The sequence below is a fragment of the Maylandia zebra genome, linkage group LG4 (genome assembly GCF_041146795.1).
Source record: "Maylandia zebra isolate NMK-2024a linkage group LG4, Mzebra_GT3a, whole genome shotgun sequence".
NCBI lineage: Eukaryota > Metazoa > Chordata > Actinopteri > Cichliformes > Cichlidae > Maylandia > Maylandia zebra.
Window position 1 is genome coordinate 18,825,608 of NC_135170.1, and position 26,775 is coordinate 18,852,382.

At 40.7% G+C, this 26,775-nt stretch overlaps 1 protein-coding gene and 1 long non-coding RNA gene across 2 annotated transcripts; both read right to left on the bottom strand.

The window, feature by feature from the left end:
* Window positions 1–4,049: 4,049 nt before the first annotated feature.
* LOC143418508 (uncharacterized) lies at window positions 4,050–6,187 on the bottom strand. Its single transcript, XR_013098498.1, has 5 exons — window positions 6,093–6,187; window positions 5,765–5,870; window positions 4,801–4,959; window positions 4,666–4,722; window positions 4,050–4,233 (listed from the first exon to the last, which is right to left on the bottom strand). It is a non-coding gene; the product is annotated as an uncharacterized LOC143418508 (long non-coding RNA).
* A 2,302-nt stretch (window positions 6,188–8,489) lies between these two features.
* On the bottom strand, window positions 8,490–11,845 carry LOC143418431 (histone-lysine N-methyltransferase set-1-like). The gene is made up of 5 exons (XM_076883538.1): window positions 11,313–11,845; window positions 10,498–10,618; window positions 10,252–10,414; window positions 9,942–10,134; window positions 8,490–8,618 (listed from the first exon to the last, which is right to left on the bottom strand). The coding sequence occupies exons 1-5, from the start codon at window positions 11,349–11,351 to the stop codon at window positions 8,490–8,492; spliced, it is 645 nt and encodes a 214-aa protein (XP_076739653.1). The 5' UTR covers window positions 11,352–11,845.
* Window positions 11,846–26,775: the final 14,930 nt, after the last annotated feature.

Below are 26,775 nucleotides of genomic sequence, written 5' to 3' on the forward strand. Positions count from 1 at the left end.
GTGTGTGCGTGCGTGCGTGCGTGCGTGCGTGCGTGCGTGCGTGCGTGCGTGTGTGTGTGTGTGTGTGTGTGACTCTGTCTGTTGTGAGGGGGTGTGTATGGTTCTTGTGCAAGCCTAAGTTGTCTTCTCAAGGGATACTTGCCCTGCAGTGATCCTAATAGCATTAGCCACTGTCTGTGTTGCAATGGACCAATGGTGCATTATGTTTTACACACACACACACACACACACACACACACACACACACACACACACCTGGGACAGTACCGATCATCAGGGATCTGCCTCGTGTTTTCAATGCTCAGTGTTCTCATTTTTCAGCCCAGTCACACATGACTATGTGTACACTTGTGTGTGTGTGTGTGTGTGTGTGTGTGTGTGTGTGTTCTCAGCTGATAATATTGTGTCACCTCACCATGACACAGTGAGAGAATTTAAGTGCAGTTGAAATGGGGTGTTTCTTTAAGTAAGTGTGACACTCAGGCTGCTGCCTGAGAGGGCTTTGTCGGACCCAGATTGGTTACATACCCACAAATATAGATATAGCACACATCACGCACAACTCGGCTGTATTTTTGGTTTTAAAAAAAAATCCACGGTAACTTTCCAATCCAGCCTTTCTAACTTCTGAAACTCATAATGCAACATTACAGGGAGCCAATTTTTAATAACTTTCCCCTGTGGAAACTGAGGATTATGAGCCACAATGTGTCAGATATGCTATCAGTTCTTTTCCAGATCTCCTGATTTGGATTGTCTTCCACAGCAACACAGCTGGCATTAATCATTACACAGAGGGATGCAGTGCCTCACCTTTTACCTCCAAATGGCTCAATTATTGTTGCTGTTGTGTGAAAACATTCTTTTTCTTCAAAAATTGAAAATTCTGTAAATGTACTCAACAAATTTATGAGTTTACAAGTAGGGGAAGTAAAGATCTGAGCCGTAAGGAGAAGCTGTCAGTTTTCTGGTTTATCCTCACCTATGCCCACGAGCTGTAGGTGACCGAAAGAATAAGATTGTAGATACAAGTAGAGTCACCAGGATGTCTGAGTTCACCTGTAGAGACAGAGTGAGGAGCTTTATTTGTTCAGGAGGGCCCTAAAGGCTTGCAGCTCCTCTGTATCAAAAATGCAACTTGAGATGTCTACGAGGCATTTTGGACGACTCATAGGTGAAGTGTTTCGAGCGTGTCCATCCTGGAGGAGACCCTGAAGCAGACCCAAGTCACGCAGGAGAGAGTATTTCTCTCGACTAGGTTGGTAACACCTCAGTATCCCCCCAAGACAGCCAGAGGCGGTAGCTGGGGAGAGGGAGATCTCAGCAGCACTGTTTAGACTGCTGTCCTCTGAGAGCAGGATGCAGATAAGCTACAGTATAGTAATCGATATATATTTTACATCTACTGCTGTCATACAAGCTAAAACACGTTCATCAAGTAACACTGAGCTGATTTCACGCAGAAATAACAATTTATAATTTTACAATATACTGCATTTCCATCTTTAGTCTTAGTGTTTTACACCTATAGTTCATTTCCTCTGGTCTGAATCAGTTGATGAGTTTGTAAACATGTACAAACTCATCATGATTTGGTTTATTTTCACCCTGAGAAAAATCCAAGTGAACTCCAAGCAAACTAAAGTGTGTTGCTACAAATCACGTGAGAATGTTCAGTCCAGTCATTGGCCAGATGTATCTGGGGCGGGAGCTGCAAAAGCAAATACAGGAAGAAGGTGCTGTGTTCTGCACTACTGGAGAACACAGAGAATTTACAGTGATTTCACAGATTGCACATGTATAGTACCTTCCTGCATTGAGAATGCAAAGCATAAGTGGCTACGGGAGAGGTAGATGGTTAAGCTCGAGATCACACCATAAACAAACTGTCCTGTAGTTCATTTGGAGCCTTACTGAGGTCACCTCCTCCAAAGGGTCTCTGTGTGATTACAGTGTTCACACTGGCAAAAATGAACCATTTAAATGGACCGCAGGGGTGAAAACAACCCAAGACCACTGTGTCCATTGTTAACCATTTGACTCTCCTAAACAATCACATATTTTCCCAAATCTAATGTCACTCCACAGCACGCACAGGTACCAACATACTTTTTGCTGGGCTTTTAATAGTGGTAAAAACTGCATGTATACTCTATTTGTCGTTCAGCAGCCATGCCTCCGGGCTGCCTAGAAGGGGTATTGGCTAGTATAATATCCCTGTTGTGGTGCACAAATTCACAATGATGCTAATTGCAATTGTCGCTCTGTGTGTGTGTGTGTGTGTGTGTTTTAATTGAAAAACAGCTCTTTCATGTCACAGTTCAAGATGAGTCAGTTAATTTGGTGAACAGCTTCAAAGGCCTGGAGACGGGCAAAGGTCGCACAGCAGGATTCAAATGTCATATCGATGGATTTTAGTTGCAAAAACAGGCTCGATTACTGGTTTACATATCACGAATAAAAAATCCTTAACCAAAGATACCGGCCGAGTATAATGGAGAATTCAGACAACAAACTGTTGTTATTTTAAGCCTCAAATTCTTCATCTTCATCCATCTTTTTTGAGCTTATTCAGTGAGTCACTGAGAGATTTAGACTTTACTTCCATGCCTGGGGTATTTTTTAATCTAAGCAAGAAATAAAAACACAACCTTTCACAGCTTTCTACATTCAAACTGGCCGTTTGAAATCACTGCACTGAAGAGTGTGTTGCCTAAATAATCCACAATATGTTTTTGGGTTTTTTTACTGTTATTTTCCATCCAGCCTCTTCCTGTGTCTGTCTCAGACTGTCGCAGTGAGTGTGTGTGGGAGGGGGAAAGCAAGTTTTTCCATGGCTCATCACAGCCTTTAGCTCATAGTGCGGCTAAATGGGTGACTGTATATCCGTTACCCCAATTAAGGGTGTTAATGTGCGAGAGCGTGTATGTTGAGAACGTGTGAATGTGTCTCTGTGTGGATGTGTCAGTGCGAAACATCAGTCAGGGCCTTGTGCGTGGTCTCTCTCTCTCCGTCGCTCCGTCTCTCTCAGCATCTCCGTGTCACACACATTCATCAATCATCATCATTATGCACGAAAAAACACAACAACACAGAGGAAGCTTGCCCAGCATGGAGGGGTGTTTTGAAAGAGAGAATCACAGCAAATGAGTAGGAGTGATATTATGGTGCAGAGAAGTTAGATAAAACAATTTTGTGATTTGTTTTTTTTCACTGTCGTTACCACACACACACACACACACACACACACACACACATACGGGTCTATGTGGTATGGCGGGACTATACTACGTCAATCCGCCCGGTGGTGGTTTAAGTGGACTACCCTTTTGAAAGGACTTAGAGCCAAGGGAGCGAGGTTAAAGTGTTCGAAAAAATCTGAAAAAAATTTGGGTCACTTCAGACCTCATACACTCCCTATAGAAGTCTAGATACACTGATACACACCAACCAGACTCTATTGTGTTTTCTGGAGACATTGTCCACTTGACAACAATGTGTTTTATGAGGTCCAAAAAAAACAATATTGGGTCTTTAAAGGGACAATGATGTAATATGTAAATAGCTCATCATTACCATGAATACACATCTGACAGGACACAGGATTACTGGAACATCATTTTATTAGTGTTCTTGGATCTGAACATTAATTTTAACCATATATAAAAAAAGAAATCTATGGACAAAAATGCCCACGCTTCCCACAGAAATATAAAAATATAGAAAACAGAAAAATTAAAAACATTTAAAATGAATTTTAATAGTTTAAAGGTAAATATTAAGGGGAGAAAATATGCATTTATAATTTTTTATTTTAAATATAACCCGTCAAAAAAAACCCTAAATAAATTAAATGTAAAAATTATGAAATACAAACTACTTCTGTATTTAACAAGAACTTTTTTTTCTTTAAACAGAACATCAGTGTTAACAACAATTGGCAATCTGACCAAGATGTAAAACCACAGCTCTCTAAACAGTTATTTTAGTTCATTTTTTTCTGCCTTTTTGCAGTTAATCCTCTGTTTCTTACAAAATCTCTTATGTTTTGAACTGTTCTTCCAGCCAACACCGGATCTTCTACCAATTTGCAATGACTGCATTCATTTTTGGTGGCTAGTTTCCCTTCGTTTATGTGGTCTTTCAAATGCCTCATCACTGCAGCAACCTCAGCCTTGGACCACATGTTTTTGGGAGCTCTTCGGGAATTGTGGGATTGAGCAGCATTTTTCTCTGGAAGATATATAAAGTAGTAGTAGTTAAAACAAACAAAAAACCAAACAAAAAAAACAAAAAACATTTGCTTGTTAAAAGAATGGATGCTACCCTGTACTAACTTCTGAAATGTGTTGCTACCATCAATATCAAAACGAGCTAAAATTCTGTTTGAAAATTTATCAAATTTCTAAAATGAGACAACATTTAGTGTTCCGCTGTGAATAAAAGACTGAATAAAAAGTTGAATAAAAGTCTCTTGATGCATGCTCAATCATCCAGGTAAGTAAATCCCAAAACGTTGATTCTGTTAATCTGGACGTAGCGTTTTCAGTGGGAGAAACATTTTGTCACTCATCCAAGTGACTTTTTGCCACCACTCTGCAGTTTGCCATATGTTGCAAAGTGATGAAACAATAATAAGCTTCGAGAACCAACTGCACCCCTTACCTTCAGAGGGAGCAGCAGTCTCACTTGCTGCAGGCATTGTGAGTAGTCCTTCATCTGCTGATTACACAATTTGATTAAGTTTTAATATTTGTAACAAACATTTTATCCACAGAAACCAAGCTAGTGGTAACTTACCACAATCTACAGTGTCTTGGGGCTGCGCTGTGTTTGTGGAATCAGCTACTGCATGTACAGGCTCACTGGTGCCACACGCCGACATTGTGAGTGATGTGTCATCATCATCTGATTCACTCTCACTGTCCTTTGTTTCAGCATCACTTAATGCAATTTCATCTGAGAAATTGTGGGGGAAAAAAACCCAAAAAAACCAAACACATACAACCCCCCCCAAAAACCTCACATTAACAACGAGATATGACAAAAAACAGAGCAAATACTGGAAATTATAGTACATAGTTTTACTATTTAAGGCCTGCTGCTGGGTTGTTGCCCTCCTATGGCCTACTCCACATCCAGGTAGCACCTCCATGCTCTGGACACTACACTAACAGACACAGCAAACCTTCTTGCCACAGCTCACATTGATGTGCTACGCTAGATGAGCTGCACTACCTGAGCCACTTGTGTGGGTTGTAGACTGTCTCATGCTACCACTAAAATGAAATCACCGCCAGCATTCAAAAGTGACCATAACATCAGCCAGAAAGAATAAGTGCTGAGAAGTGGTCTGTGGTCACCACCTGCAGAACCAGTCCTTTATTATGGTGAATTGACTATAATTTCCACTTGTTGTCTACTCTATTTGCAAAACAGCATGTGAAACTGGTTGTCAGTGTTACTTCCTAAGTGAACAGTTTGATATAACAGAAGTGTGACTGACTTGGAGTAACATCGCATCGTTTAAGTGTTCCCTTTATTATTTTGAGCAGTTTATGTTATGGAATGGGGAATTGAGGACAATCCCAAGTATACCATTTTTACAAGGTCCTGCACCAATGAGGTAATACTACATTTCTTTAATTAGACGTGACCACCCATTAATTAAAAAGGGAGCAGTGTTCATTTCAGCTAGTCTTAACTTGTTGAACTCCATTAATGCTTTTTACTATATAATGTACCTATTCACTAAATGTCTCACCTTTGCACTTATAGCCAAGCCACTTGAGGGAGGAAACCAGTCCCACACACTGAATGCACTTGTCCAAAGATGATATTGTTGTGCACACCAGACGATGATTGTGACACTGTTAGCAAAATATTGCAACATTTATTTGTTTTGGACAGTTGGAAAGGTGAGGTGTTTTCAATTCAGTTGCAGATATCAACTAATAAACTTCGTCCATGTAAATCACATCACACCCAGGTGACTGCCAAACACACACACACACACACACACACAGCATCCATAAGGAATGATGATAGATTAAATTATTAGTTCATTAAGTGGTACACTGGATTATATTTACCCTTTCAGGCTCTGGATGTTTCAGGTCCAGATCATTGTTTGGAAAGCTGTTTGGTTGCGGCTTTAGGCAGCTCACAGTCTTCTGAATCTGGCTGGTCTCAGTCTTCGTGTGTAACAGATAGAGAATGAAGACAAAAGAACAGTAATCTGACAGTTACTAAAAATGCATCACTCAAGAGGATGAATAGACCATTTCACTATCGGCAAATAGCGTAAGGTACACATCGTGCATGAGAAACATTCATTAAAATCTGTCCTAGGTCAATGTTACCTCTTCAAAATCTTGCACTGAAGAAGAATGCATGGCTTCTGAGCCTTGCTGAGGCATTTCTTCATCAAGATCCTGCAACAAAGAAAAGATGGCACAAAGATTAGACCAAGTGCTCTTCTTGCAACTGTACTGGGCAGGCCTGTGCTTCTGTTTTTAATTTGCATGTGTGTGTGGGGGGGGGCCTTTCCACTCAAGAAATGTTTTCTTCTGAAAAAAATACTGGCTACAATAGTTAACAACTGATTCCTTTGCAATCATCCATCCTCTTCCACTTATCCTTATCAGGATTGTGGGGTAGCAGTTTTGGGGCCTATACCAGCTACCATAGGGCAGTACAACCTGGACACATCACCAGTCTAACATGGAAGGACAAGCATTTGCATTCACACCAAAGGGCAGTTTTGAATCACCAGTTAACCTAACCCCATAAGCTACATCTTTGGACTGTGGGAAGAAGCCAGAGTACACAGCCAGAGAGAGCCCATGCACTACCAGCAGTAAAAAGTGCCTAAAACAAGTTAAGAAGTTGTATAGTACTATCTATCTTAATGTTCAAGCCTGAGTTTCAAAAAATTTCAACATAGAAACAAAGCACATGCAGTCAGCTCTGCATGCTGTAGGTCAAACTGTCAAGACATACGAGAAGACCCCTCCTAAAACCAGAGTGATGTCACCATGAAGCAAACTTTGACGGAGTCCCCCAATAACAGTGTGGTCCTCCTAAGTCACATTTGGGTGGTTAACACACACACACACACACACTCAGATGTTATCCAGACTTGCACTTTGAAACAATGAAAAGGACCTACAAGCCACGGTCCATGTAAATCACATCACACCCAGGTGACTGCCAAACACACACACACACAGCATCCATAAAGAATGATGATAGATTAAATTATTAGTTCATTAAGTGGTACACTGGATTATATTTACCCTTTCAGGCTCTGGATGTTTCAGGTCCAGATCATTGTTTGGAAAGCTGTTTGGTTGCGGCTTTAGGCAGCTCACAGTCTTCTGAATCTGGCTGGTCTCAGTCTTCGTGTGTAACAGATAGAGAATGAAGACAAAAGAACAGTAATCTGACAGTTACTAAAAATGCATCACTCAAGAGGATGAATAGACCATTTCACTATCGGCAAATAGCGTAAGGTACACATCGTGCATGAGAAACATTCATTAAAATCTGTCCTAGGTCAATGTTACCTCTTCAAAATCTTGCACTGAAGAAGAATGCATGGCTTCTGAGCCTTGCTGAGGCATTTCTTCATCAAGATCCTGCAACAAAGAAAAGATGGCACAAAGATTAGACCAAGTGCTCTTCTTGCAACTGTACTGGGCAGGCCTGTGCTTCTGTCTTTAATTTGCATGTGTGTGTGTGTGGGGGGGGGGGGGGGCTTTCCACTCAAGAAATGTTTTCTTCTGAAAAAAATACTGGCTACAATAGTTAACAACTGATTCCTTTGCAATCATCCATCCTCTTCCACTTATCCTTATCAGGATTGTGGGGTAGCAGTTTTGGGGCCTATACTAGCTACCATAGGGCAGTACAACCTGGACAGATCACCAGTCTAACATGGAAGGACAAGCATTTGCATTCACACCAAAGGGCAGTTTTGAATCACCAGTTAACCTAACCCCATAAGCTACATCTTTGGACTGTGGGAAGAAGCCAGAGTACACAGCCAGAGAGAGCCCATGCACTAAAGCAGTAAAAAGTGCCTAAAACAAGTTAAGAAGTTGTATAGTACTATCTATCTTAATGTTCAAGCCTGAGTTTCAAAAAATTTCAACATAGAAACAAAGCACATGCAGTCAGCTCTGCATGCTGTAGGTCAAACTGTCAAGAAATACGAGAAGACCCCTCCTAAAACCAGAGTGATGTCACCATGAAGCAAACTTTGACGGAGTCCCCCAATAACAGTGTGGTCCTCCTAAGTCACATTTGGGTGGTTAACACACACACACACACACACACACTCAGATGTTATCCAGACTTGCACTTTGAAACAATGAAAAGGACCTACAAGCCACGGTCCATGTAAATCACATCACACCCAGGTGACTGCCAAACACACACACACACAGCATCCATAAAGAATGATGATAGATTAAATTATTAGTTCATTAAGTGGTACACTGGATTATATTTACCCTTTCAGGCTCTGGATGTTTCAGGTCCAGATCATTGTTTGGAAAGCTGTTTGGTTGCGGCTTTAGGCAGCTCACAGTCTTCTGAATCTGGCTGGTCTCCGTCTTCGTGTGTAACAGATAGAAAATGAATATACAGTGCATTTTTTTTAAGAGGCTTTTGAAACATTAAATAAACTGTATGAGAAAGATAAGTTTCAAGCTATTGTCTTTAAAATATTCACTGTCATGTATAGAGAATTTAAGGCCCTATGATTAAGAGACAAATAGTCAGTGTGATTTCTTTATTTTTTAAGCCATTGCTAAAGGAGTAAAACAATCACCTGTAGCAGCAACGAACTGTCACTAGGGCCCATTTATCTTCAAGGGACAAAATTTAAAATGAATCTAACTAAAGAGGCTACACAGCAAAATCTCCAGTGTTAAATTAACACTAGAGAGTGTCTATATGGGTCCACACAACACTGTTGAGTGTTGAATTAACACTTTTGACAGTGTTATATGTTTAAAAGTAACCTAGTCAGTTTTGAAGATTAACAAAGACTAACACTGAGCAGTGCTGATTTTCTAACACTGGAATATTTCTAACATTTTGAGTTATTTTCCAGTGTTAGAAAATCAGCACTGCTCAGTGTTAGCCATTGTTAATCTTCAAAACTGACTAGGTTACTTTTAAACATATAACACTGTCAAAAGTGTTAATTTAACACTCAACAGTGTTGTATTTAACACTCAGAGGTGTGGACCCTTATAGACACTCTCCAGTGTTAATTTAACACTGGAGATTTTGCTGTGTAGAATCACATTAAACATCAATCACTGTTCAAATTTAGAAACCGAAAGCCATTTTTTATTTCTGCATACCTGCTGATATTTTTTTAGTGCTTTTAGAGGGCTTTGATGTGGCAGCCATCACAATTGCCTGTTTTCCATTAGTACCTACCCCTGTTTTTCCAGTAGGTTATAGTACCATGTAGTTTTTCAGTAACTACTGCACCAAGGTTCCAAGTGATCCAAAGTGATCAGAAAATTTGACATAGACTGAATGCCACCAGGTGGCTGGTCAATGGTGTCACTCGATAAGTTATGAGTGCGCCTCCTTCGTGAAAATCCAAGCCATCATTTTTGAAACTCTGAAATGTTTGAAATAGCGACCAAAATTAACAGCGTGATCCCTGAATTGAACACTAAAGTATAGACTGAGCAGCAGGCATTTTGTCACCTTGACGTCCATGCTTGCTGTGGCATTTATATCACTGGATGCTCGGCTGCATTGCTATAGTTACCCCAGGCACAGTAGGTGATACTCAATTTCAGTGAAAAACTAGATGCCCTAAGTCACGTTAAGCCAATTTGAGTAGGTACAAATGTAAAAATGGCTTAGGGTATGCAATTTATCAGTTCCAAAAAGTACAATTGTAGAAATACCTTGCATCTCCAGAGCCAATCCGAGTCACCATAATTATAGTCTATTTCTTCGCCTGGACTTATGTCTCTGCTTGCAAATAAGCATAGATGGGGCTTTCCATTGATATTTAATATTTTCATCTTAGCACTTGGACTGATGTGGTTGTCGTTGACAAGTCTGCCTAATGACCCATCTTCTTGAGATGCATCCACACTGTGGGGTTAGGCAAAAAAGTATTAGCTTAACTAGTTAGTTAGGAAGCTTTTTTTTCATAAATCAAAAGCAATGTGTCATTTAATCTTAATCAAACTACACTGATATAATACGCACCACCAGAGTTTTCCATCAAACTTGAATTCAAACATGAACACCTTCAGGCTGTCATGATAAACTCTGTGTCTCCGCTCACATTCTTCTTTTGTTATGAGTTTACCTCTGTATTCCAAAAGAAAGTCTCCTTTTTGGAATGGAACAGTCGTGAAAATGCCCCGACCTGAATTGCAGAGGCATACCAAGTGAGTGACAAAAGACAAAGTGACAAACTCCAAATCTAATCCAAACTAAAGACCAACTTACCTTTGAAGGCATTTATGTAGTGGATATCAAGTCCCAGTTTGTCCCTTCCAGCAGAAACATGACAGACTGCATCCTCCCGTGGAGGAATGCGTCTCCTTCGCATGTTCTCCTGTACGATTGGCTGTATTACCAAAGCATATAAAGTATTACGATTATCGTCATCATTGTCATCATCATCAGTAGTAGCAGAACTAGCAGTAGTGTAGTTTACAGCATAAACACAGCTGACTTATTCATAGTGCTAATTTATGCCTTCTTTTAAAATGTTAAAGGCCTAGTACTCAAAATGGCGACATGTGACATTTCTGTAATGGCGACTGCAGAGAGTGATACAAGTACTGAGAAAGCTTAGGCATCAAAACTGTAAGAAGTTTTTTCTTCAGGCATATAAATAAATACACGACTAAATACACTTATACCCTTGCTTTTATTTTAGGGCTGTCAGCAGAATGGACAGACATTGGACAAACTGCCCGAAATTAGCTAACAGCGACATCAGGGATTTTGACTCAGACTGCGCTGGTTTAATTGTTAATCGCGTTAGTCGCGATGTCGGCATTAACACGTTTAAGCCACAATAATGCTTTAACACCGAGTAAATCCTAACACGGGTTAGCCCGCTTTATCGCGTTGACGCGGTTAGTCGTCAGCCCTATTTTATTTACTCAATGACAAACGCTGGGGCCGTTTTACTTCTTCAAAGACTCACTAACAGTCCATAAAGCATAAATTAAACCAGTTTAATATAGGCCTGTGCACCTATAATTTCATATAGTATTAAAGTCATGGTGCATTTTACATTAAAAAAGGCTTACCTTTGTGTTTTTAATCCGTCTTCGTATTGCCGTCGACATACACTTGTTAAAGGGCACGCGCGCGAAAGTTGTGGCGCCGTTTCCTGTAGGTACCGCCTATATATATAGCCTACCAATCACAATGACTTCCGGCCGTGTGTATTGAAAATGTGTATTAAATTGCAGTACCTACACACATCCACTCTAACTCGAAACGTCGCTGTGCAATACACTGGAATACACAAAAATCAGGTGAGGGGTATAGGTGGACTTTTAAGAAAATCAGAAAATCTTTTAATTATAGTTTAATAAATGAATTTACACTACAGTTTAAGCAAATACAGGTCAAAAGATAAATAATGACCTCATAAGAAGTAGAAAAAATTATTATTTAGACACTTAAAAATGCATTTACAAGTCATGTTTTAGGGGGACACATGAATACACAGCAAAAAGTCGAAATGTCCCCGGAGCCCAGGTACAGCGCAGGTCAAATGTCAATCCATACCACATAGACGCACTCACACACACACACACACACACACACACACACACACACACACACACACGAACACTCTCCTTCCAACCGTTTCTGCAAAGCTGTCTCCTACTTAATTGTACTCGCCGGTAATAGCTGCAGGGTCTCCCTAAGAAGCTTTGTCATGGGAAATAAAACACAACAGAGTAAGAATAAACTTCCTTCCGCCACAGGAAGCAGCTGTTGCCATGGTAAAGCTTATTTAAAACAGACAAGTTACAGTCCGGTTAGAGAGACAGCATGTGCAGTAAACAGATATAGAGATATGCAAACATTCAAGTTGGTGACTTTTCCCTTTTTCGCTTTCTCTACCTGGTTTAACATCTTCCGAGGATTATCTCCGGAGCTGTCAGATATACCGGCCCCTAAATCACCGCTGTCCTATTTTCTCTCCTTGTAATGAATAGCCCTTAATATCATTACCCTATAAAAACAAAGTCTTTTCTCCCACTGGCTCTTAATCCCTCTATAGGATTTAGGGCAAACAAACACATTTACTGATCCATGCATGCATGGAAATGACGGAAATCACGCCCACGTATACATGCTCGTAGTTATCTGCTTGTGTTTGTAGCTTGAACGTGAGGTAAATTTCGCCTTGGTGATACTACACAGAAAAGTGATCATACATTTTTAAAGTGGCAATAAAACAAAAAACCTGTCCACACCACACAAAACTTCCTCTTGTTGCTTTTCAGTTTCTGTCACTTCCACCTCTTTGCTTTTATATCCGAAACCAGTTTAAAAACCTTTCAACAATGAGATCTTGTCCGTGTGTGTGTGTGTGTGTGTGTGAGAGAGAGAGGGAGAGACAGTGTGAGTGGGCATGTGTGAAAGACTGTGCATATGTCCAGCTCTGCACATGTCCAGCCTTCTCTTGGCTCCTTGCCTCTTGCTGGCTGCCTCCTTTGGCTGCCAGTTAAAAGCAAGAGCACTACCAAGTCCGGCATGTTATCATGCATTCACTTAGGCTCCGGCTGCTACCGGCCAATGGAGGAAGCCAAAAGAACAAAGTTTCTGTCATTCTGTCTTTCTTTGCGCTTTTTACTTCTAATATTATCCCTCCTTTGGCTTTGAATACCCAATCAAACACAAACACTTCCTAGCCAGAAGTAACTCACAACAGCAGCCAGCACTCCAGCCAGCCTCGTGTATTATTGTGCAACGTGTAAAAACGCTTCAATATGCAGGCGTGTGTGTAGCATTGCACTGTTGTGTGCCTGTGTGTATGTTCTTTTTTGTGCACTATACCCACAGATAAATGTGATTTCCTTCATGAGTTAAGTGGTAGGTGGAGGAAAGGCATTTCCTTTCCCACAACGCTGTGATGGAGCTAAATGAATCATCAGTGAATGCACAATGAATGTTGACACTGACTTACGCGTCGCTGTTGTATCCTGCCATGTGTGTGTTGGACAGCAAAGGGTGATTCTTATCATTAAGGAATCCATCGTCTTATGTAGACAAGTGAGTTTATGATAAGAGCATTTGGTTTCATTGGCGGTAGAGACAGCCGGAGAGTAACGGGCCTTTGGGGCTAAAACAATCATTAAATGTCTGTGAGTTGATACTATGATGGTCTGTGGCAGAGTATGTGTATCCCCAGGACTCTCCTTTCAAGCTGAATAATTCAGTTAACATGTACAATATTAACAAGTTTAACATTTCACAATTTTACCTTATCAAAGTCATTTGGCTTCTGTAATCCATGTGTCAATTTCCTCTGTGTTTCAGATCCCAGCTGGCTTGCCATGACGAGCGAGGAGTGTCCTGTGCCGCTGGGGAGCATTTCCTCCGCAGGGCCAGGGCAGAATGAGGAATACAGCTCGGCGCAGGCTGATGACATCATTGAGGAAATGGGCCCAGGTGACGATGTCAGCATCGGCAGTGACCTGAGCACTCTCGTGGTGCCCTTCCCAGAGCTAGCGCCCGTGGTCTTCTTCTGCCTCAAGCAGACCACCTGTCCTCGCAACTGGTGCATCCGTATGGTCTCCAGCCCATATCCTTTGGTTCACTGATGGGATGGATCAAGTTTGACCTTAAAGATAACCTGTAATCTTCATCAAGCTACATTTAATCATCAGTCATAGCCAAGTGCATTTGTAGTCATGCTTTTTTCTTTAAATCATCCCCATCTTACTTTACCTCATTTTTCACCCAGCTATCAGTCTTTTTCAACCCTTCACCTTTTTCTATTTGCCTGTTCAGCTGCAGCATTTTTCTGCCCGTTCATCATCCCCCTTCAGCAGGGTCATAGTTTGAGTTCTTTCTGCTTTCTCAAGTCTCTCCTTCATGTTTGTTTGAGACATCATCATCCATCTTGACACTGACCTCTTTACCCCAACCCATCAACCCTCACTGCTTTATCTTGTGGATTTCGTCAGAATCGTCTCAAAGTAAGTGTGTTTGCACTGCTTTGCAGTGTGTGTGTGTGTGTGTGTGTGTGTGTAGGTGGAATAGATTATAGTACAATTTACTGTCACCAGTCACAGTGCAAGACCTGCTGTTTTGCTCAGTTGAGCAGTGATGATTTATCATTGTCATGTGTAAGAAGCAGAGGAACCTTTATGCTTTTTCAGAACACCTTTTGCTCCCAGCTGTAAGCCAATAGTATTATTTTAAAGATATTAATTACTTTAAATGTTTCATAGCACATTGTTGAGCACAGGGTAATCTGCTGACAAGCTAGTTTCCTTTACACTGTTTTTAATCATCTCTTGAGTGTTCCTCGCAAACGTAAACTAACACAACCAAATAATCTATATGTTGAGTCTATTTTCCACTGAGATATAATATTCAACTCCGTTTTTCTTTATTAAACTCTACTTTGATGGGACATGGGAAGGATGTTTGCCTGTGATGATTTTGGCTTCTTAAAGTTGACAGAGAGCTCCTGTTGGATGGATCCCTCTCTTTCTCCTGGACTATGCTTTATTTTGCTTGAATTATGTTTGATATAATCCGAGTTTCCCCCCAGAACTTTAGCTTCTATCCACAATTACAATAAAAGGCTGAGTAGAATTTTAGAAATGACGTTTTCTATGCATTTATACATATATTCATGCATTTTAACGTTTTTGAAAGTTGTTATTCAGACGAGTTTGATTTATTGAGATTTTTTGAATGGCAGGATAGACATGACCCTGGCATACCACAGTGACAAACTGATTTTGATTAATCATGAAATGTAGTCAAATGTAGAAAAAGCCTGTTAAATGCCCTGTAATATTCAGTCTTCACTGCCCATGCATGTGCAGCAGGCTGGTGAGGGGGAACTAAAACCATACAGTAAAATGTCTGTATTACACGCAAACAAATGTGCAGCCAGAAAATCAGAACGACAGAGGGAAAGTGCAAGCAGTCAGACAGACAAAACTGGACAGCGAGAATTTCTGTTTGCCTGTCAGACTCTGCCTTTGATGTTTAAGGAAGAAAAAAAAAATCAGAAGGATTTTACAGTGCTAGCTTGCTAATGCCTGTGCTCTGCTACACACAGTTGGCTCCAACACGGGGGTACAAACACCGCCTGTGCATACACGTGTACTGCAAAAACACACAACCAATTGGTGATTGTGTTGCTTGACACCTATAGTGGCTCAGACTGTAAGCATGTCAAAACAGTGTGTCTGGGAGAGCAGGTAATGGCTGTTATTGCTGTAGTTGAGGTGATTTTCTTCTGGCTGATTCAGCTTGAGGGACTAGAAGACGCATAAACACACTTCAGTTGCCATGGTGGGTTACTTTTACCTTTAGTGCAACCAGGTTAGTAAGGATTAAAGCTTCCTAAAGAATATATCTGAGTGGCCCTGTTTATGTGTGTGTGTTTGTGTGTGTGTGTGGGATGCAAGCACAAGCCTAGTGCCTTTCTTGTGTAGGAATAAGAGGATGTGCATGTAACTGCAGTGTGTGTGGGACTTCAGCTGGAGCAGAAGTTTGATGTTTGGTGCACTGGAACAATGATTTGTACCCGTTTGAATGCGTGTATTGATCGCGCTGAAGTAGTCGGTGCTGTATATAGAGAGGTGTGTTGGATCGCCTGTGTCGACTACATATGAGCCCGGGGCATTTTTGTTTGTTTCAAAGACATTGAAAAAAAATGCCACTGTGATAGGATTATAAATTAAGCCCCATTTCACTTCATCAAACAGTGTTTTGCTTTTGCTCAGTGTAGTGTGTCTGAAGTAAATTTTGTCTAGATGTGAGTGAAGGGGGGGGGCAATAAATGGTTGTTTCACCAACTCTTTGCCAATCAATAACTCTGTCCACCGCTCAGTCGCTGTGAGAGGCCTTTGGTGACACACACACATGCACACACTTACAGTACAGTGACGCTCTCCCACGCTCGCCTGCAGCAGAGTACCTGGAGCACCTCTCTATATTGCACACCACACACTTCCTCTCCCCCTGTGTTGCTCTTGATTGTTTTCAAAATCCTTTTACTAATCTTATCTCTTTCCCAATTTTCAAATATGTTAATGCTGACATTTGAAATGATTATGAGATGAATTTAAGTTTCTTACTATAAAGTTTAGCTGCCAGTTTTTCTCTCCTAATTTTCTCTTTTCTTTCGTCATCGCGGATCTCTCCCTCTTTCTCTCTGTCTTTCTCCCGCTTTGCTGATCTTCTTCCCTGTCACTGCTCTTACGCCACCTCTGCCATCACACCCCTCGACTTTGCTCCTCCACTCACTCCTCGTAACACGTATTTGCACAGCTACAGTATATGTGTTGTGTCCGTTCTCGCTGACTTGTACACTGTGTAACATCTGCCCTGCAGGCAATTTTTTTCCAGTTTCTTGTATAATTAGTTTGACATTTTTTTTTCTTATTTTCAATAATAGGGCCTCCGCTGTGCTGTGTCGCTTTATACTGACTCAGAGATACATTCCTGCAGCTGTTATTTCGAGACTGATGGCATCCAAGCATTATACGTCATGTAAAAAACATAACACTACCTCAGATGAACAACAACTCATGACATATTACACCATATCATTATTTAGTTAGCACAAATGCCGAAACATTGTGTAAGAATACTAAGTGTACCCCATGATTTAGTAGCTGGTAGAACCACTTTTATCACCAACAAGTTAAACTGATCATTTTCTATATGACTTCTAAGTTCTGTATGATGAGGTGAAGCAATTTTGCCCCGCTCTTCTTCATAGTGTTGCTTCAACTGATTGAGGTTTCATTTGTGAACAGCTCTTATCTCAGCATTTCAGTCGGACTGAGGTCTGGGCTTTGATTTCGATCACTGCAGCACCTTGATTGTTTCTTTTTCAGCCATTCTGCCTTGCTTGGGATCATTGTCCTGTTAGCTTTAGATAGCAACTTCTTTAGAATCATTTCCGATCTCTTTCCTCCTTGGCTTTGTGTACACACACCGTAATGCTACAGACAAATTGCTGAAACTCTTTAATCGAATGCATTTCATTAGCAGCACCTGGGTGTTACCTACACTTTTTATTCTCAGAGAAGAAGTAAGGCTTTACTTAGTTTTTCACAGGACTGCATAGAAACCTGAGACTCCACAGCCATGGGCTTTCACGCACTGACAGATACAAGCAGCGGCAAATTGACCATCTAGGCAGCAGTCGTAGCTCCACTGCATCACATTTAAATTTGGGAAATCATCACCCTCTTCCTTCCTGAAAGAAAATCAATTTAACAGCAAAACCATCAGGAGTTATATGCTCAACACCTCACAGTGTTAAGCTCAGAACAAAAGGATGATAACGTCTATAAATCTAGCTGCGCCTAAATATATATTTAGATAACACTGCCTGTTTTTATTAAATTGCTATCTTGTTGCTCTGAGCTTTTGTTTGCCTTTGTCATGTTTGTAACTGTCTCCTTATGGATGTTGTCTGATACGTCTTCCTACTTTTACCTGGCCTTCGATGGCTGCTGCCTGGATTTGGCTGCACTTCGTTTAGATTTTGTTTTAGCAGATTTTCACGGTTTACCATGTGAAACTTCAAGTGAGTTCTCTGTGATGATGAAACACCAAAGCACACACGAGGAAGACGTTTTTAACCATACAATCAAACAGATCCGGAAAAGGTAGCGCAACGGTCAGCAGCAGAAAGTGCAACAAGATGTCAGAATGACGTGAAAAAGCAGAATTCACATGAGCAAATATTTCACAGTCAGTGTAGAGTTTTATTATAATCTCCATCCAGTCTGCTGCACTGTGCCTTGGCTATATAGGAAGCATTACATGTCATCAGTAATTTATTCTGAAGATCAAGATGAGAACACGTCAGGACACTCATACCAATTATGCCAGAAATAGTGCAATTAACACCATTCAGTGTAATCCGACCTGCTCAGAGAGACATCACTCTTTTGTGCGCCTATTGTGTTATTGCTGTGATTGTCACAGATCCTTCTGTGGAGTTTTGCTTTTGGATATTCTAGTTTTGTAAATATATATATATATATATGTGTGTGTGTGTGTGTGTGTGTGTGTGTGTGTGTGTGTGTGTGTAGTAAATATGCAACAATAGATATTTAATACCACTCTTGCTCAATAGAAATAATTTCTCCTGTTAAATTAATGACCTTTGCTTGTTTGAGTCTTCTAACTTGCAGTTATAATTGCAAACTGGGTATCACTGTTAACATTGTTTAGCACTAAGTGGAAATGCAGACCAATTACTTGTAATGTACATAGTTTCAGAAAAGAAATGCCCTGCCCTGGATGATGGTATGAGTTCCTAGTAAGCAGCGTGTTGATTGCTACATAGATTTGGGCTTTTTTTTCCTTTATTTATCCAAATATCGTTATAATTAGTTGCAGTTCTAATTAGCGCTTTCTAGCCATGCTCATTCGGGAACCTCTCATCAGTCCTCTGAGACCTTCTATCAATAACTTGCTTTGGTTTCTCTCTCTGTTCCCGTTTCCTATCATTCTCTTCGCATTATCTCACCCTCTTTCTTTATCCTCTGATTGGCTCCTGCGGTGTTCAAGTCGAGTGACTGGCCTCTGTGGCCCGTGATCCTCTCTGCCCTGACAGCTTGTTATCTCCATGGTGACGGATGGCTGAGGCGTTTCCGTGCTTCGCTCTTAACTACAGCTGAGGATAGAGCACACACCTGGGACACATCACCTACTCTCTCTCACCTCACCTTCTCCCGTTTGCTCTCTTCGGTTCTCCCACTCTTTTTCTTCCTCTGAACTTTTTCTCTCCGTCCTTCCACTTTTCGATTGTTCTGTGTGGAGGAGCTGCTGCGGGGCCACACAGTAGATTTATGCCTTTTCTTTTGCAGTGACACTTCCTGTGAGGTGTGCCACTTGACGGGTGGTTGTATGTGTAGACGCTGAACGCTCGTTCCACTTGTTTTGACAGATGTTTTATTAAAGAACATCAAGTCTGTCTTTAATTCACAGCGACACTCTGTCTTTCTTTTATCTTACGCTTGGTCTCCTGTCTGTTTTCTGTCACTTTTTCCTTTTTGCCTTCTCTTTTGTTACAACTCACAAATTCAACCGCTCTTTTACTTGGATCCATCGCCTTCCCTCTTGCTTAAGATGTTGTCACTTCCCAGATTACCATTTGTGCCTTCATCTTGTGCAATAATGCAAGTATTTCGCGTATTTTAATGAGTCTCTGCTTCAAGTAGAGTATGAACTGTTGTCCTTTTACCTCGGGGAAAGTCTCCCTTTTTTAAATGAGGTGCAAACATTAATGAGACTAACCTCTCTTAAAATAAATACAACTTATTAGAATACTAATGCTTACGTTTCCAAAATAAATCCCAGTGCTAATGTTAACACACATACCAATACTAATTCTTATGATCCCCACTCTTACATCACTCTTTCACACTTCTTGTCTCCCCCCTCCTCCTTTTCTTTCTTGTCCCTCAGGTCTAGTCCAAAGTCCATTAGTGCATGTGCTGTCTGAGAGAGAGATGAGAAGAACAGTGAAGAAGAGATGCAGGATTTAAAGTGACTCTAATGACTACTGTAGTACCAAGCCTCAGTGCATACGCTCTCTTTGTGACCTATTTTAAATGCATTATTCTTTCATAGTAGTTAGCTTGCGCTGAACATGTGCATGGTTGGAGGTAGCTTAAAGTTCATGTTTTTTTTTTATGCTTAAAGATAAAGAGAAATGCTAAAACAGGACATGTGATGCTACATTGTGTAGATGACCGGTCAAATAACACCTTGTTTTCAGTAGATTGATCCCCGGCTCCTTCAGTCCACATGTTAAAGTGTCCTTGAGACCCCCCCCCCCCCCGCCCCCCCCCCCGCCCCATGCATTCATGGTAGTGTGAGTGTGCATGAATGAGACTTGTAGTATAAAGTGCTTTGAGTGCTCAATTTGAGTATAAAGGTGCCATTTAAGTAGCAGTCCACTTAGATTGTGTTACTCCATCTGCTCTGTTTGTTTGGTCCATTCTCTTGCACTCTAAAGGATGCTTACTCTTCTGCAATGCATTTTTTTAATGCCTGAGGTCAACCATCAAAAGCAGCAGATGGTGGAGTAGGTGGAGGCGAGCGTCAGGGTGATAGTGAGTCCAGCTATGATGTAGTGTTTGGAGACAGAGGAGCTAACTAAAAGACAGTTGAGTGACCAGGATTAGAAATGGTTATGTCAGAGGGCTCAGATTGAGCCATTTGGAGCCAAAGTTAGAGAGGCAAGGCTGAGATGGTTTGGACATGTACAGAGGAGAGATAGAGGATATATTGTAAAGAGGATATTAAATATATACAACTAATATATGTGATGTAAATGTAACAAAGCCTCTGCTTCAGTGTGTGACAACTCAGAGCACTTCTAGCCAGCTAGTTTACAGTTGTCTGCAGTCCATCATGGAAACAGTAAATCAGAAACCACTCTGCCAGTGGCTTATGCTTATTGACTATTAACATTTGAGAGGATTGCTATAAAGAGTGATGTGTGAACCTCGTGCCCTGTTTAACAATGTCAGCCTAAGGTGTCCTCAACATGTGAATTTTCCTTCTGAATGACTTCTGAGTTCGGGCAGTCATATGACGTTTCTCTAATCTCAATAGCCATTAAAGACTGTTTACATCCATGCATTCATACACACTCATTCTGTGATAGATATGCAGTGTACAGTACAGATGTACAACATCGCACACTTTGTACTGCGCACTATTGTCCAAGAACTCACCGTAGTTATGTTGTTCAGGATATAAGTCCACACGTGTTGTACAAAAATGCATTAGTGTCAGTGTGTGTGTGTGTGTGTGTGTGTGTGTGTGTGTGTGTGTGTGTGTGTGTGTGTGTGTGTTATTACAGTTCACTGTGTTGAATTATGGATTATGTGTACAGTGGTTTTTCAGCTGTAGCCATAATTGGGTTATGGGTTGGTGCAAAGTCACTTTCTTAAGAAGAGAATTACATTGAAATGGCTGGCTGACATTATCCACCTACTGCTTTGGCTCTCTGCTCTGCTATATGCTGTATATTACAGCAATCCTTTAGACAGCAGTGCCTATTTGTCTGAACTCAGGAACAGCAGGGCAGATTGCTTTAGATAAACCATGGAGATAAATGTCAAAAAGGAAAAACCTATCACACACTCACAATCGCACACACATATGCACATATGCACATATGCGTGGACAAATTTATCTTTCCCCTCATTTTGTTTTGCACCTGTCATCCTGACGCTCTCGCTGCCTAATTTTTTGACTTATCAAAGAATCATCTCTTTCTTTCTTTCTTTCTTTCTTTTTCTTTCTTTTATTTTCCCCGTCAGCTCAACTCAGAAGCATTGCTTTACACAAACTGGGACTTTTGAGAGAATTTAATAAGTCATTTAATGGCTCCATCACCACTAACTGCAGGGTACATTTTATCCAAGTGAGTGCTTTGTAGTTTGCTATTTCTCATCTATTATCCACAAAGTGCTACATAAATTGCATGACTCATTCTTCACTGCAGAGAGTCTGGCCTTGCTTACGACCTCAGTAAAAAATCTCCTCAGATTTGAACATTTCAAATGCAGGTTTTCCCAGAAATACAGGTCCATGATTGAGGGTTACAGTGAGCATGGGCGAGTAGCTTGACCAGGTGTGACTGAACAGCCCTTTTGCTGGCAGTCAGGGGAGAACCGGACACTTCAGTTCCATCTGTGACATGTGATAACAACATGTCTCTTGCATATAAGTGTTCAGTGTGAGTTCTGCTGCTTGTCTACACCCCCTGCCTCTTTTCAAGACGCACTAGACAAGCTAAATGATGCAATGGAGTGCATGTACTGCTTGCCCATGTGTCACTCTACAGAGGACAGTAAATTTCTGAGGATAAAAAAATTAAATACCTGTCAACCTCTTGTCATATTGTACAGCGCTCTTTTTCCTCCAAAAAACTAAAAGAGTTCCCCACACCTTTTTCAGGGTAAGTTTATCTTTTCATAAAAGCACGGCTCCACAGCAGGGGCTACACTGGCTCACCTACCAGATCTGTTGTGTATTAAAAAAGATTCTAACCATTTAAAAAACAATCCATCCATTCGTATCCTTATCAAGGTTGCAGGAGTTCTGGAGCTTATCCCAGCTGTAATAGGACAAGAGGCAGGGTACACCCTGGACAGGTCGTCAGGCTAACACATAGAAACAGACAACAATTCACACTCACATCTATGATTTAGAATCACAACCCCGTAACTGCATGTGTTCGGACTGTGGGAGGAAACCCCACAAAAATGGGGAGAACATGCAAACTCCACACAGAAAGACCCCGGCCAGATGGTAGCCTCAAACTCAGGCCCTTCTCACTGTGAGGAAACAGTGCTAACCACCACACCACCATGCTGCCCAAAAAAACCCCAAAAACAAAAACAACAGGAAAGATGGAAACAATATGACTTTGCATCTCAGTTTGCAGTGCAGTGTAAAACATGGCCCCTTTTCTTGTATCGATTTCAAATTTTGATAAATTTTTTCAACATTGAGCTTTTTCAATGCTTTTCAAATCATTCAATTATACTTTCATTTATATAATGTCCACCCTTTTTTGGAAACTGGTTTCTACATAAAAAGAATAATATCACAGCAAAAGCTAACCTCCACTCGACATAAATGCTAATTTTCAATTCTCTGGGTACTCACTCTGCTCAGCACGAACATCGTAACATTAGGAAACGTTTTAAATGCTCGTGCACTGGATTTTCCCTCACATACACGATGTGGCCAAACAAAATGCTGGCATGCACACACGTGTAATAAATTAAACATTCTGGAAAGCAAATTCAAATTGTCCTTAAAATGATGATAGAATCTGTAATGTGAAAACAGATTAGTGATGAATCAGTGCCACCTCAAGAGACCAAGATCAAGTCTTACAGTGAAGTGTGTTATAAGCACTCTGACTTGTACTCTGCTTCTTCTTCTTCTTCTTCTTCTCCTTTGCAGCACAGGGGCGACTGCGTGTTGCATCATTCTTGAAATGGAAGAGTTTGAACAAAAACAACAAAAGCTTACATGTTATTAGTTTGTATATTAATGCTATGGTTATTACCAGAGGCAGCTGTAAAGGCAGCTACAGATAAGCAAAGCAATAAATATTCAACTCGAGATATTCTTGTCTTGCTACAGTGGGAGGAAAAAGTGCCAGCAGACTGAATTGCTAATAAATCAAATGTGACAGCTCACAGTCTGTCCTTACTTTGTAGAATCAACTTTGTCTTTTCAGAATAAATTCTGCTGTACTTCGCCTATGGCTAATGTTGTAAAAACAATGAGTGGCAAACTATTGTTGCATATTTAAGCAAGTTAGACCATAGAAAGAATTACAGTGTGTATGTGGAGGAAGATGCTAACTAAGCTGTGGTAGTTCACAAGCTGATGTACCAAACTTTTATAGACAGAACACTAAACTTCAGGAAATGATGCTACCTTGCTGCTCTGCCATTAACTTTAAAGGAGAGATACTGAGGTTGTCTCAAAGACCATAATGTTTTATAAAGGAGAACAAACCGCTATTATGTATATGCTTCTAGTTCACTTTTATATGTTTGTGTAAAATGTGAAGATAGCATGACTCACTAAGGGGTGTTTATGAATATTCTGCTTTTTGATTGATCTGCAGTATGTTTCAGTATTGAACCGTTTGCCTGCTTGCTGTGCAGGCTTTGAGGTCTACCCTTTGGTAATGAATACTTATGAGCACATTAGCAGACCAAGAAGACTCATTATAATATCAAGGAGACCAGCAGATCACATGTCCTTTTTAGAGCCTTTGAGTAGAATATGTGTCTTTGTGTTGGAGCTATATGAGGTTTCCTGTAACTAATTCATGGATTACTACTATGCCAAGCTCAGATGAGTCCATCACGAGCTTACTTGTTGGAGGTTAAGTCGTGGAAAGCTTGCAGCATCCTTAACACCTTGAGGTCTTTGAACCGAGTTTCCCCTAACTGGTGGTTCGCTGGGTGATTGACATTCAGTGCATCAGTGCTCACAAAACCAAGCATGTTGTGAGCATAAAGCAGAGATTCACCTTCCCCTGGCTATCATGTGACGTGCTCTCATGGCAATTCAAAGTGGATGAATGACATCCAACTATCCACAAGACCACAATGGATGTGAAGATTTTGAGGTCTCTCATTTCCCCTGATAAAAAGAGGGCAGGGTTTGTTTTTTTTTCTCAGCAAAAGCCAGCATTCACCTGGGAGAGATCAAAGAAAGTTTCATAGGGTTGACAGATGGTGGAATTTTATTTCTTCAAGAGACTCTGATACTAGAACACATCATTGCTTCCAGACGGCCTAATAGGTGGCGCAAATTCTAAGATGAACAAGTCAAGGGGGTCGGTGTAATATAAGGCAACAAAGAAGCTTATTGTGAAATTCCCTTGGTGCTCAACATCCTGCTTTCAGAAATCCTGCTCTTTTCGGTTAATTTGGTTGAGGCTGACAATATTTTTACTGGGGAAAAGCCGCACTGGAGATGCAGGGAAAGACAGCTTCATTGTACATAAGTGCACCATTTTCTTGATTTTCTATCACATTAGAGCTGGCTATAAGCAGTGTAAATGCATACAGATTACTTCAAACGCATGTGTGCATGAAAAATGAAGAAGATACCAATGCTATGAGAAAGATTAAAAAGTAAGGACAAAGGGAGGGGAGAGAAAGATGAAGGTAATGGATGAGAAGGGGTAATTATTGTGTAGATTCAAAGGGAGGGATAGGAAGTTAGTCAGAGGCACAAAAGTGTGACACTGAGTGAAGGACAAGCGTGTAACTTCTCAAGAAGAGAGATAAAAGAGAAAGAGAAAAGATGGAGACCAAAGAGAAGGATGATAGCCCTTAGAGAGGCGGACAAAGAGAGAAAGGGAAGGAGTGAGAGATTGCTAGTTAGCACTTTTCTTGAAAAGGCAGGGCATGAGAAGGAGATAGTGTGAAGGAGGAAAGGGGAGAGGAAGAGAAGAGGAGATAGTTAGCACAGTGGCAGAGTGAACTTTTGCCCAGTGCCTGTCAGTACAGAGGACGACAGAGATCGCCGGGTGTGTGTGCACACAACACGTGTGCTGTGTATATATATATATATGTATGTGTGTGTCCTTCCTCCTCTTGACAGTGAGGAGGGACATGAAGTCTCTAATTGCTCTGGTGACTGCAGCCTCAGACATCTTCTGTGGTGAAAGGGGGAGAGACAGAGTTGGAAGGCGGGCAGAGTAACACTGAGATCAGGAGGAAAGAAAGGTCTAAGTAACAGGAAGAGACACAGTTATTCTTTTCTGTCCCTAAACATCATTTGTTCTTCAAACCTAACAGGGATTGCTGCTATCTTAAAACCTGCCTATTTAGTTCATTTAAATCGATCTTGAAAAACACTTAGTGATATTATATATATTATAAATATATAGATATTTATCTGCCCTTACATGCTGTAATTTTGTATTTTGCATAATCATGCCTGTATTGTAACAGTGTAACTACTCAAATACTTCATGGTTATACCAGTACAAACTTTGAACGCATGAAGTGTAGTCAATAATCTCCAATACTGTGTTTAAAGCAAAAATTGTGCCTGATTTAAATTTGGACGAGATCCTCTGAAAGGTCTACTCGTTTTTACCATTTGCAATGCATTCTGGGATGTCCTTCTATCTGTCAGTGACCACACTTCAATTTTATTTTGGAGAAGAAGCAGGCGGTTATGTTGGTTGCCTCCACCGGCACAGTAGCATCAAATTACCCCATTTGCTGCAAATTTTCCTTAGATGGCTCAGGGTGTTCCAGTGTGACTACATGTTGGCATACTTACCTGCCTTGTATGTCCTTTGAGGCAAGAAAACAGCTTAATTATGAGGCTATTCTTGCTTTGCCCCTCATCTTATTAGGTGATTGTCACAACACTTACTTCTGTTTACCACTGAGTTTAAAAAAAGGAGTGTTCAAATTTGCAGCTCCCTCCTGCTGTCATTGAATGGACTGAGGTGATTTTCAGCTGGAGGCGCTTATTTCAGGCTGCAAATGTTTTGTTTTGTCTGGATATTACTACCTCTATTTATAGGCCCAAGAAACGGATGTAGCCTGATGAGTTAGGCTACACTGATATTGAAAAACATACATTTTAGCTCTTTTCATTTTTTACTCTTCAATCCATGTACATTGGTATACTTATTTTGCATATTTTCTCCCTTTTGTCTGTGGAACTGATGATTGTATTGATCTCTGTGTTACATGTTACATGTTTTGATTGTTATAGGTGCAGCAGAACTTTTTGATTGATTCCTGGCATAAAAATGTCGTTTTTTCATTCTGATGTTAGGTGTTACATGACATGGACAAAAGCATATTAACTAACACACTACACAATTTTAGTGCTGAAGTTAATGTGAGAGGAGTAATGAAAACACTGGAAACTATGAATCTCAGCAGGGCTACATCTCTAACATGGTCTGACACTTTGTTGATGTGGTTCAAAATCACCTCCATTTTCCAGTAATAC

Coding starts and splice junctions, on each gene's coding strand:
- LOC143418431 (XM_076883538.1), bottom strand. CDS start 11,351: ATGTCGACGGCAATACGAAGACGGATTAAAAACACAAAG. Junction 10,135..10,251: donor TTTGATGGAAAACTCTGGTG/GTGCGTATTATA, acceptor CTAACCCCACAG/TGTGGATGCATCTCAAGAAG. Junction 8,619..9,941: donor ATTGGCTCTGGAGATGCAAG/GTATTTCTACAA, acceptor TTACACACGAAG/ACGGAGACCAGCCAGATTCA.